Here is a 13,139-nt window from a genome sequence, read left to right as displayed (position 1 = left end):
TATTTTGCTATCTACAATTTCGCCACTAGATGTCACTGAAATGAAGCTTTGAATGAATTAACCCATTTTCAAAACATTTGATGAAGTGGTTCAATACTGGTTCATTGCTTCATTTGGACATCACTAGTAATGGCGTAATGTCCCTTTACAGGAAAAGATCAACACAGGAGGGAGAACAGACAATGGAAGACAGATGAAGGAAGATCTGGATGGCTCAGGTAAGTAGTCCAAGGTACGTATGACGTTGTGCTATCCATAGACGAAACCAGACAACTGTGGTGAGGAAGGTGACTGCTTAAATAGGGAGTGCTTATTAGTGTTGATGGCTTGCAGGTGATTGGTGAGTGAGTGCAGGTGAGGAACCGGAGGGATGCTGGGAAATGGAGTGCAGGTGCTGGTGGCTGTGACAGTACTCCTCCCTCCCGGAAGGTGTGTCCTCACGCCGTGGATGGTGGATGGTATAGCCATGGTATAGGGGTGGAATAGAAGACTCTCGGGGACAGGAGCGGAGTCTGGAGCTGACTTGGGGACAGGAGCGGAGTCTGCCTGAGAGAGATGCCTCAGGACTGTGGTAAGGGACAGGAATCATCACTGGACTGAGGTCAGGGACAGGATCCTGCATGAGGAAGAGATTCATAGCTGTGGCGGCGACCATCTTAACTGAGAGCTCAGGTGTGGCGGCAGCCATCTTGACCGGGGGCTCAGGAGCGGCTGCGGCTGCTGCTGATGGCTTGAACAACAAGCGTGTAAAAGACCTCAAAGTATGACAATTACTTGCATTTAAATGCTGTTATTTTGACACTTCCTGTTTAGCAGAAACTGGCTTTTATTTTGAAAGAACGTTATGCACAAGGGATCTAATACAAAAGAAAAGGGAAAAGGAAAAGATTGCTAGCTATAAAGAGAAGGTGAAATGGCAACAAAGGTTAAAGAGATTAGGAATATAGCCTCAGTCGAAAGTGGCAAAGGTATGCTATGTCTTATAGTGTAGAGGTAAGCTTTGGTTCATACTGATAAAATGTTGATGAAAATGGCTAATGTTTGAGTGAGAGTGACATGTTGTTTTGTTTATTCTGTGTTCAGCTCTTACGTTGGTTTATGACCTGCAAGTAAACTCATTAAAAAGTCACTAAACCACCAGTTCTGACTGACTTCTTTCGACTGGACGCTATAAAGCGTCATGCTGATATTATTACTTTTGCTTCATTGGTTACCAGAAGACCAATATTGTTACACTGGAAACCCTCATGCCCCCTCCTAACTTTTCTTGGTTGAAGGACTTCATGTAATTTCTATAGCTGGAAAAAATTAAATACTTCATCACCTTTATGAGATTGACTTATCTTTCAGGAAAGTCAAAGGTCATCATTGTATTGCCACATGGGTCACTCATCTATGAACATGCTGCTCGATGCAGAAGAAGCTAATGAGAGTGTTTGAAATGCTCTATTGAAACATTACACTTCATCATCTTCATCAGACCTCTTTGGTTTAAATGACAAATTATTTTATTGAATAACACATTTTAATGAATCCTGTGTGTGATCTTTTCAATTGAAGGTAATTTTAATAGTAATAATAAAAATGATTTACGTGACAACAATAATAGTCGAATGACTGTGATTTCCATCAACACAAATAGAGTTTGAGAGAAGCACAGATACACACTGTCACTTATCATGACACATTTCACTGACAGAAGTTCAACTGTAGTATTAATGTAATGAAGAGAAAATAAGAGACTCTATAACATCTCACTGTTACTGATTCATCATGAGCTCAAAGCATTATGGGTAGAGTCTCTCTACAGTCTATTCTGATTCATCAACACAGTTTCACTGATGATCCAGGACCAACATTAAACCCAGAATAGAGTGGTTGAGTGAATGTGGTCTGGACTGTGTGGATGAGGATCATTGTGTCTCCAGAGACGCTGTAGAAGGACAGAGTTCCTGCACTGTGATCCACATACACTCCTATTCTACTGCTGATGGACTTTACTGGGAGTTCAGTCTTTATGTTATTGTGTCTGAATAAGTAACTGGAGGAAGAGCAGATCAAACTCCAGGACTGTTCATTATATCCAAACACACACTCTTTACCCCGTCCCTTCCTGCTGATGCTCTTATATGACACTGATATAAACATATTATTCCCACTCCACTCAATCTCCCAGTAACAGCGTCCACACACACTCTCTCTACACAACACCTGAGGATATACATCAAATCTGTCTGGATGATCAGGATACGGCTGAAGCTCTGGGAAAGTGTTAGTAATCACTCTGTTCCTCTCAGACAGATGCAGGTGTTTATTCACTGTGTTCAGATCCAGATTGAGCTGATGGGAATCTGATGGAGATAAAACACATCAGAATCAGGAATTATCAATCTATCCTGTGCAAATCATTATCATTATCCATCATTTAGGTCCTTTACCCAACCTAAGAAAATGGTTCTTTAAAATCAGAGAAATTTCACAATATTACTTTTTTTACTGTATTTTGGATCAAATAGCAGAAAAGACTTATTTCAAAACATAAAAAAACTCACCAACCCAAAACTATTTATTTGTCATGTTATATTATATATTTTTTATTTATAATATTTAAAGCTGCTGTCCGTAACTTTTTTGTGTTCAAAATTTACAAAAATTATATAATGAGAATGTACGACATGAATCCATTTTCCAAACCATTTTTGTCTTATCCTGATCATTATGGTACTCTTATAAGCGTTTATATCCAGACAATATTTCAGACTGGACTGGTAGGACGCGTCGCAGAGTATCACAGTAACTGTGTGACTCGCTATAGACATACACAGAGAAGTAGCTCCGGCTACAATGTTCTTCCGTAAGACGCATACAGTTCTGTTTACTAACCAGTAGGGGGCAAAAATCTCAGACTGCAGCTTTAATTATGTGTGATTACTATTATTATTAACCTATATATCACTTAAAATGAATGTCACATAACAGATTTGGTAACACTTTATAATAACGTTCAGTTATAAGTCACTTGTAAATTATTAGTTAATGATGAACTAATCATTTACAAAATATGATTATATGTTCATAAATGATTGATAAGTGATATGTTAACATTTTATTAATGTTTTATTAATTCAGTTATAGGTCATTTATAAATTATTAGATAATGTTCAACAAATCATTTACAAAACATGAATATACATTCATATATGATTAATAAGTGATACTAACATTTTATGAATGTTTTATTAATTTGGCTATAAGTAATATATAATTTATTAATTAATGATCAGTGATTAGTTAATGAGTATTAGTAAATTATCATTAGTAAATGCTCAGTATATGATTTATTGATGAAGTTGTAAGCTGGTCAGTGTCCAAAAGCACAAACATGTAGGTATGCTAAAGCACTATTTTTAAGAAGAGTAATTTATTTGTTTTGAAGTGGATAAACATTTATAAATGTCTTACAGTCAGGTGATTGCAGTGGATTATATTAAATCCTTTCACTCATCATCACAGACTTGTGTTCTGTGTGGAGTGTGTGGGGTCTAATGATGAAGTCAACCTCTGAACCGATTTTACCTTCCACTGAAGCTCACATCAGGTGCACAGAGTTAAACAGTCCATGTGTGTCAGAGAAGACAGCTGTCTATACCCTCACCAGTCAGCACTTACACTGCACTACACACTACAAAGTGTTCAACACCTGTTATAGATGATGTGTAAACACATGAATAAATCATTTACAAAGCTTTCTGCATCCCCTATTCTAGTGTAAACTATTCTTTACTTGTAAATGTGTTACGTGTGATTTGTAGACCTTTCTTTCCTGTTACAAATTATTTGTATATGTATACAAATCATTTATAACACTTTCTGCATACCCTATTCTAAAGTGTAAACTACTCATCACTTATAAATGTGTTACATATCATTTGTAGATGTTCCTGTTACATCATCCATCTCACTCCATCACAAAATAAATAAATAAATAAACACTCTGCCACCGTTTAACCAGCACGTAATCATTTAATTTTTATCTTGTTTTTCATGGAACAGCTCCTCACCATAACATGAAAATGCACCATAAACTGATAATAAACGTAGTCCATTATTTCGTGCATTATTTTCAAGTTCAGAAGTCGTACGACACCATCGTGTGAGGAAAATATTCTTGTAACGTAATATAACCATTATACATTACTAATCGTATCAATCCGCCGTTTCATACCTTTCAAATTAAAATTTGCGCGTCTAACAATACGACACAGGTTTGCGGCAATGACGTCAAACCTCGCTCCTTATTGGCTGTCACATATGATTTGCGACTACCATAGAGTGTTTGCGACATGCCGAATTTAAGTTGCTGTGTTAGATTCAACGCAACGCTTAAAAGGATGGAAATGCAGATCAGAGGAATGTTTGCAGCGATTAAACACTTTAATTTCATTCTGTAACTCACACAAAATTATGATTTGCTGTCATTTCGCTGGTAATGTAGCACACGCGTCGTTTTGTCTGTTCTGTATACTGCTTTTTGTAATGTTTTAAATAAATTATTGTGACTAATGTACATTTATCTGCCTGTTACACAACGTATATTGTCAAAATGGTTATGCTTAAGGTTATAGGGTGGAGTAGGGAGCTTAAAATTATTCTTTTTATACAACAGTATATCAACTAAGATAACAGTCACTGTTAATATATCTATATTGCGTTTTTATTTTTGTGAAGTCGCTAAAAAGTGGTCATGTTTAGGTATAAGGGGTGAGTTAGGGGCTCAAAGATATCTATATAATAGTAAAATATATTTGCATAAAAATATTATAATTTTATATGAAAATATATAATTTAAATATCGGGATTCGTATAGATTTTTATATCCTGTAACTGAAAGATATACTTTGCATATGGCAAATAAATGGTAAATTTACAAATTGCAGTTTGTACATAATTTACAAAGAAGATCTGCAAATGATATGTAACATTTATAAGTGATGAATAGTTTACACTTTAGAATAGGGTATGCAGAAAGTGTTATAAATGACTTGTATACATATACAAATAATTTGTAACAGGTAAGAAAGGTCTACAAATGATGTGTAACACATTTATAAGTGATGAATAGTTTACACTTTAGAATAGGGTATGCAGAAAGCTTTGTAAATGATTTATTCATGCGTTTACACATCATCTATAACAAGTGTTGAACACTTTGTAGTGTGTAGTGCAGTGTAAGTGCTGACTGGTGAGGGTATAGACAGCTGTCTTCTCTGACACACATGGACTGTTTAACTCTGTGCACCTGATGTGAGCTTCAGTGAAAGGTAAAACCGGTTCAGAGGTTGACTTCATCACTAGACCCCACACACTCCACACAGAACACAAGCCTGTGCTGATGAGTGAAAGGATTTAATATAATTCACTGGAATCACCTGACTGTAAGGCATTTATAAATGTTTATCCACTTAAAAACAAATAAATTACTCTTCTTAAAAATAGTGCTTTAGCATACCTGCATGTTTGTGCTTTTGAACACTGACCAGCTTACAACTTCATCAATAAATCATATACTGACCATTTACTAATGGTTTGTTCTTCATTTGTTCATGATTAACAATTGTTTATTGAGATAATGATACTAAAACAATTTTGTCATAAACACCTCAGTTATTATAAGTGATAAATAATGTCTTGACTAATAACTTATAAACCATCTACTAATGATCTGTTTGATTTATTTGAGATAACTTACAACACATTTGAAATTGTTAGCATAACACTAGTTAATCATTTATGAACGTATATTGTAATGTTTTGTAAATGATTCGTTCATCATTAACTAATAATTTATAAATGACTTATAACCAAATTTATAAAACATTCATAAAATATTAGTATATCACTTATCAAACATTTATAAATGTATATTCATGTTTTGTAAATGATTTGTTAATCATTAACTAATAATTCATAAATGACTTATAACTGAACGTTATTATAAAGTGTTACCGATTAGGTTAATGAGTGTTAAATAAATGTTTTCGAAATTTGGCACTGAAACCTTAATTACATAGATTATCACAAACTGCAGCCAGTCAGCAAACAGGAAGCATTCATAATTTTTCCAATGGAAAACAAGAAACAACAGTATAATATTGTCTCTGAATACTAAACGAAGAAGTTGTTTTCACTGGAAGTTTTGCAGCTGTGCTACAGAAAGCTGACAGAAACACTGAAGTAAACAGTCATGGTGATGGAAATGATACACCGTCTGTTCTGGGTCTGTTCTTTATATGTGGATTACTCAATTAGCTGGATTTCATTGTTGACTTTTAGAAAGTATAATGCATTAAAACACATGACAAATAATTATTATATAATTATTTTTAAAAAGATATAATCTATCATATACATTATAAATAGTTTTATAATGCTATATACATAAGGGCTTTAAGTGATACTAAAATTTCTTACAAGTTCAAGTTCATCTCGTAAATTTTTGGCACTTATGCGTTTAAACAAATGCCTCCCAAGAACTCCTCAACACCTTTTGTAGATATTGCTTCCAGGGACCGACGTTAAGAAACACTAATTCACATGAAAACTCTTCTGTCATGTTTTCTTTCTCCTTCTACAGGAAGAACATGAACACACTCAGTGAGTTTTTCTGCTTGTTTTCTTAGTGACTTACATTGTAGGAAGTCGTTCCTGGTCCTGGGAACAATGTTGGTGAAAGTGACTGTGGAAATCAACAAATATGAAGAGTGTGATTATCATGTCAAGAGAAAATGATCCCTGCATCCGTTCCTAAGACATTTCTAATATGATCTTCTACATGATATGAGATGATGGAGGATCATTTCTGAGAGCAGATGAATCTCCAGGACTTTACCTCTGTCAGAGATCTTCTTCAGCTCCTCTTTGCAGAAATCCTCCAGTTTGTCTCTCAGCTGACGGACAGATTCTCTCACAACAGCAAAAGAGAAGAGAGAACTGAAGGGATCGTCATTTACGTCTGTAGATTCAGGAGGAGCTGAGAGAGACTGGAAACTCTACAGAAAACAGAAATCAAAGCTCATCACCTCCACACTTCAGCCAATAACCTGCACTACTGTCAGATTTGAGCAGCTCTTGTTGATCTTTAGTAACTCTCCTCAATCCAGCACTTTCACAGCATCAGATTCATTCTTCTTATATTCATTATATCATGTTAGAGCTGTAAGTTCTAGAGTTTGACACTTACACTATATGTGAACTTTCTAGGAAAACACTTGATGGTCAAACATCTGGCAATAACATAAATGTAACAGATCAAGTGCTTTAATGGAGTCACATGACAGGGTTGAGTAGATTTGATCAGGAAAAGCAGTTGATAATAAACGAGTAGACTGACCATTATTTATAACTTTTGAGCAGTTAGTGACTCTGAAATTCACAAGAACTCTTAGGACACAAAACCAAGGTCAAACTAATATACAGCCTCACTTCCTGTTTGAGGACTTCACTGTCAAGTTCATTAATGTGTTAATGAAAATTATTATAAAAGGTTTCAGCAGGTTTGAAGATTATCTGACTTTGGTAAACAATATAATAAAAAGATAAGTAAAGAGATGATGGAAATCTAGCTTGGTGAAACTGATATCATCATGTTCTTGGATTTCACATTGTTGCAAAAAGTAAATAAATAAATAAATAATAAATAAATATTAGTGAAGCTTTGAACTGTTGTCATGTGGAAGCTCAATAAATCTTTCAGAAAAAAGGTTCCTAAGAGTTTTCCAGAGCTGAACTGCATTTGTAAGAGCGTCTCTTTCAAAAGAAGAAGATCAGATGAGAGTCTGACTGATGATTATATAATAACCGAACACACAGATCAACACTTCAGTCAACGGCTCATTCTGCTCTCATGAAATGTTTCTCTGTGAGTCTCTTGCTCAAGTCCACTATGATCCTGTTCTTCTAGATCTCTGTTACCTGCAGGAAATGGATGTGATCCTGTGTGTGTGAAAGCTGCTCCAGCTCAGCGTCTCTCCTCCTCAGATCATTGATCTCCTGCTCCAGTCGCTCCAGTCGTCCTTCAGCTCGACTCACTGCAGTCTTTTCCTGATCTCTGATCCGCTGTGTAGCCTCAGAGCGGCTTCTCTCAATGGAGCGGATGAGCTCAGTGAAGATCCTCTCACTGTCCTCCACTGCTGTCTGTGCTGAGCGCTGTTAGGACACACATCACAATCACACAGTGGCTTCAGTGAGTCTGACTGAGACTTCTCAAACTTCTCTTCTTCTCCAGACTCACCTTATGAGACATCACAGCCTCTCTCATCTGCTGAAGATCTTTCTCTCTCTGTTGGATCCTCTGCTGGAACCACCTCTGCGTCTTCTTCAGCAGGTCCTAAAGGACAAACCAATGACAGGAGAAACATCACATAAATCATCAAGTCAACAGATATGAATTCAGTATCAGTGAAGTGCTGAGATTGAGGGTTAAAGATCTTTCATGTCTTTTCAAACTTGTATGATTTTCACTTGCATAACACAAAAGAAGATATTTTAAACAATGTCTCTGTTTCTAGAGCTCAAATCAAATATGGTGACGTCAATAACATCAAACCTCACTGGCTCACGCGTTTCACATGACTAAACATGCAAACATATTTAATTTTTCCTATCGCTTCAGAAGACTTATGTTGTGTCTCACTTTGCATACTATGCATCCTAAATAATATTCAAAATTAGAATTACTGTGTCGCAAGTCATAGTATGATTATTCCAAAGATACATAGATGATCTACAATTACTGTTTAGAGTCCGAAGTGAAGATTGCCGCACACTCTAATGGCTACTATTTGGCCACAACCCACTGTGTGTTGGATGAGAATTTGATTAGAACTACAAACACAGTTAACAAATGTTAAAAAACTACAAAAACAGTAGATGGGCAAGTCTGATGGTTAAGTAGAGAGGTTAAGATAAAGGGAATTAAGTGATTAATAATTAGTATATAACCTGATATTTATTCAGTGTTATCCACATATTTCATCTGCAACACCATTGTGAACTTTTGTAATGACATGTTCATCAACAAAATGATGATTCTGTAAATAATCATAATGTGACAACTTTAATTTCATACCTGTTTCTCTGTCCTCTGTGCTGCAGCTGATACAGTGTTGTGGTTTTTATGTTCATCCATACACAGCACACATATACACTTCTGATCAGTGCGGCAGAAAACCTCAAGGATCTTGTCGTGTTTTGGGCAGATCATCTCCTGCAGTCGTCCAGTGGCTTCAGTTAGATTGTGTCTCTTTCCTTTAAACAAACTCTCATGTTGTTCAAGGTGATTCTGACAGTAAGAGTTCAGACACACCAGACAGGACTTGATTGCTTTGTGTTTTCTTCCAGTACAGACGTCACACTGCACATCTCCAGCTCCAGCGTAACAGTCAGCAGGAAGTTTAGTCTTCTTCAGTTTCTCCACCATTTCAGCCAGAATGGTGTTTTTAGCTAAAGCAGGTCTTGGACTGAAGGTCTGTCTGCACTGAGGACAGCTGTAGACTCTCTTCTGATCCTCCTGGTCCCAGCAGCCTGTAATACAGATCTTACAGTAACTGTGTCCACAGGAAGTGGTCACTGGATCCTCCAGGAGATCCAGACACACTGAACACATGAACTCATCCTGAGAAATTCTGGCTTCTGCCATTTTACTGCATGAATACAGAGACACAAACACACAACAGCTCAACTACATTTCAGTTTCTATTTCTCTGAACTCATGCGATTCTTGTTTCCTGGTTCTGTGTTTGAGTGACGTGTGTAAAACAGGCATGTCTGTAAAGCAGCTTCCTCATTCCTGGTCCTGAAGAACTTCATTCCTGCTAAGTTTTTAGTTTCCATGGGTGTTCCCGCACACATTGTGTTTAGAGAGAAGCAAGACAACATTCTTAAAAGTAATTCTGCTAAATACTACACTGGTACTGCAGAACTGAAAACTGTGTCCACAATTACTGTTCCTTAAAGTCTCCATGAAATCAAATATGCCAGAATCAAATTTGTAGTATTTATTTAATACATGTGCGGTTGTAATCTTGAATCAAAATACCTTCCTCTCCCTCTTAGAGCGACTTCTCTTCGATGATGTGTTTACTGGCATGAAGGCGGGGGAAATTCCCCATGGACAAAATCAACCCCTGCCATACATTTGTTCTTGTTCCAGACACTGTCACATAAAAGACATGTTTTACTGCCCGATTTATTACAATGATTTTATGTATCACTTGGTCCTATCATTCAGGCACATGGTTTCTCCTACCATAGCTATGCTGATGACAAGCAACTCTTCCTTTCATTCCAACCCGATGATCCCACAGTAGCTGGAGGAATCTCAAGCTGTCTGGCGGACATCTCGGCATGGATGAAAGAACATCATCTGCAGCTTAACCTGGCAAAGACCGTGCTTCTTGTCTTCCCTGCCAATCCGACTCTTAAGCATGATTTCAGCATCCAGCTAGGTACATTCTCAATTACACCATCAAATTCGGCCCAAAATCTTGGAGTAATCCTTGATGACCAGCTGACCGTTAAAGACCACATTGCAAAGACAGCTCGGTTATGCAGATTTGCACTACACAACATCAGGAACATCAGGCCCTTTCTAACAGAACATGCAACTCAACTTCTGGTCCAGGCCCTGGTCATTTCTAGGCTTGATTACTGCAATGATCTTCTGGCTGGACTGCCATCATGCACAATCAAACCTCTACAAATGATTCAGAAAGCTGCAGCACGTCTTGTCTTTATCGAGCCCAAAAGAGCCCACGTCACGCCTCTCTTCATCTCTTTGCACTGGCTACCACTTGCTGCTTGCATCAAGTACCACAGGCTCAGCACCCTCCTACTTCCACCCTACTTCTGCACGATTTTCAAAGTAGTCGGGTCACTGTTCTTTTCACGCTGCATGACTATCTTGGCCAGCATTCAGTCGCTGCTGTGTTCAAACTGCACGATGGATCGGTGACAGAAGGTTTCACACTGCGTGACTTTACAATAGGAAGAATCGCCGACAACTCTGTCTGGCACGCAAACTACGTTTCACAACCAAGCACGCAAGATGTGACAAGGAAACAACGCAATATCACGCGTGCAAGACCGGGATTATTATTATAAACGGTGGCCCGCAAGAAGCTTGGAATACGAATTGCCTGTGTGCTGATTTGCTGCGTGATTCTCACTCGCGTGAACGAGCACCGATTTGCCTGTGATTTCGGGCATTTGTCGACGATTTCTCAAAACCTGTCGGCGAGCCAAAATCGGGGCTAAAATAGTGCAGTCTGAACTCGCCTTAAGAGTGACTGCAGAAAGGCAGGAGCAACTCAGACCCACACGTAGAGACAGGCATCCTAGAGAGCAGAACTCAGCTGAGTGCTATGAACCCTCGTATTGAGGGGAGATAATCCGCTCATCTTAGGATCTACTCAGCACTTAATTAACATTAGGCTCAATTAGGCTCTGTGCAATTACGCTCTGTGCTAAACACCTGTTTATACAGGGGAGTACAAACCAGTCTAGGGCTGAATCTTAGGAGGAGGCCTGATTAAGGCCTACCACCATGATCAGCTTAGGGAGCTAAGCACTATTACGTACATAACCCATAAGGGAAGTACAAAGCTCACCTAACAGGTAGACCACGCAATGGGCACATAATCATGGAGGCCGAAGAGGGGCCTACAGCATGATAGTAGCTATATGTGAAACAGAAGTACATTTAGAAAGTGGCCTTGAGGGGCCACCCTGAACACCTATCTTGCTGGGGCAGACAGACAACTTCAATGGCAGCATAAGAGGCTGCAACGTGCCAGCATGACAATCCACCTAACACAATCCGACGAGCAGTGTACTCAGTAAAAGCACCTTTTACTCTTTAAAGCAAGAGGAGTACAGCGTACACCAATATGTATTAAGGAAGCCCTGGATGGGCCTATAACCTTAACAGACACATGGCATCAGCTCGTGGCAGTGTTTAGGCACCAAGAACAATAAATAACTGAACCAAAGGAGGTTAGATTTATCACCTGGGCCTCTGGCCAACCAGAAGTGTATACAGATAATTCTCAGAGAGAAATATACACAAACATACACCAGTATGTTCAAAAAGGCAGCCCATAGGGCCTAGCAACCTCTAAGACATATGGTGTAAGTCCAGTGGCCACGTTTAGGAGGCTGTGCGCTAGAAACCCTGATACAGGGAGCACAAACCAGCCTAGGGCTGAACCTCAGGAGGAGGCCTCATAGAAGCCTACAACCCATGATCAGCTTAGGGAGCTAAGCACTATTACACAGACAACCCTAACAGGGAAGTACAAAGCTCAACCTAACAGGTAGACCATACTGTGGGCACATAATCATGGAGGCCAGAAAGGGGCCTACATCATGAAAATAGCTTTATATGGAGCATGACTCCCATATGAAAAGCAAGTCATATTAGAAGGACATTCAATGGTGGCCTGTGAGGGCCACCTTGAACACCTGTCTTGCTAGGAGCAGGACATATGACTCAATGACAGTAATTAACCCTCAGGGGTCTGAGGATTTTTGGGGCCCTGGAGAAGTTTTGACATGCCCTGACATTTGTGCTTTTTCAGTTGTTCATAAACATATAAATGACAAAAGTGTCATTACACTGTATTCAGCACAAACTAGGCTACAATAATATGTGAGGAACATGTATGTACATGTTTGTGTTTTGTGAAGGAATAACGTTTATGCGTGGTTATTGAAAAAACAAAAAACCTAAGTCACTGAAATAAAGCCAAAAAAATATATTAAATCTCTGTTCACAAGACTTCTGGGTATTGTAGGTTGTAGACTAGAGTTTTTGCTTCAAAATTATGTAAAAATTATGCTGCCTGCTTGTTCATATAAAACAATAGAGAGATTTAAAATTTGTAAGACACTTTTTGTCAAGAAACACAGTATGCGTGGAGGCGTGAATCATCATGAATAATGGGTGGTTTTCACCTGAGAAGACAAAAGAATTGCATAAAGAGCTGTACTGACCTGCATAAATAATAAATACCTTTCAGTCAGGTAGGCTGTGAAAAAACCCTCTGTGATCATGTCTCAAGCTCATCATGGTGTATATCAAA

At 38.2% G+C, this 13,139-nt stretch overlaps 1 protein-coding gene across 1 annotated transcript; it reads right to left on the bottom strand.

Moving 5' to 3' along the window:
* Positions 1-1,692: 1,692 nt before the first annotated feature.
* Positions 1,693-10,106, bottom strand: LOC125245245 (tripartite motif-containing protein 16-like). Its single transcript, XM_048155786.1, has 6 exons — positions 9,128-10,106; positions 8,291-8,386; positions 7,972-8,205; positions 6,890-7,049; positions 6,689-6,736; positions 1,693-2,351 (listed from the first exon to the last, which is right to left on the bottom strand). The coding sequence occupies exons 1-6, from the start codon at positions 9,695-9,697 to the stop codon at positions 1,825-1,827; spliced, it is 1,635 nt and encodes a 544-aa protein (XP_048011743.1). The 5' UTR covers positions 9,698-10,106; the 3' UTR covers positions 1,693-1,824.
* Between the last annotated feature and the right edge of the window lie 3,033 nt (positions 10,107-13,139).

This window comes from Megalobrama amblycephala, linkage group LG14 (assembly GCF_018812025.1).
Source record: "Megalobrama amblycephala isolate DHTTF-2021 linkage group LG14, ASM1881202v1, whole genome shotgun sequence".
NCBI lineage: Eukaryota > Metazoa > Chordata > Actinopteri > Cypriniformes > Xenocyprididae > Megalobrama > Megalobrama amblycephala.
Note: the sequence above shows the minus strand (reverse complement) of the source record. Positions and strands in the feature narration are given on the sequence as shown.

What these genes read in the sequence shown, in the direction of transcription:
- LOC125245245 (XM_048155786.1), bottom strand. Translation starts at nt 9,697, where the DNA reads ATGGCAGAAGCCAGAATTTCTCAGGATGAGTTCATGTGTTCAGTGTGT. An exon ending in ATCACATCCATTTCCTGCAG is followed by an intron (nt 7,050 to 7,971) that starts GTAACAGAGATC and finishes TGTTTTCTGTAG; the next exon opens with AGTTTCCAGTCTCTCTCAGC. An exon ending in CAGGAACGACTTCCTACAAT is followed by an intron (nt 2,352 to 6,688) that starts GTAAGTCACTAA and finishes TATCTCCATCAG; the next exon opens with ATTCCCATCAGCTCAATCTG.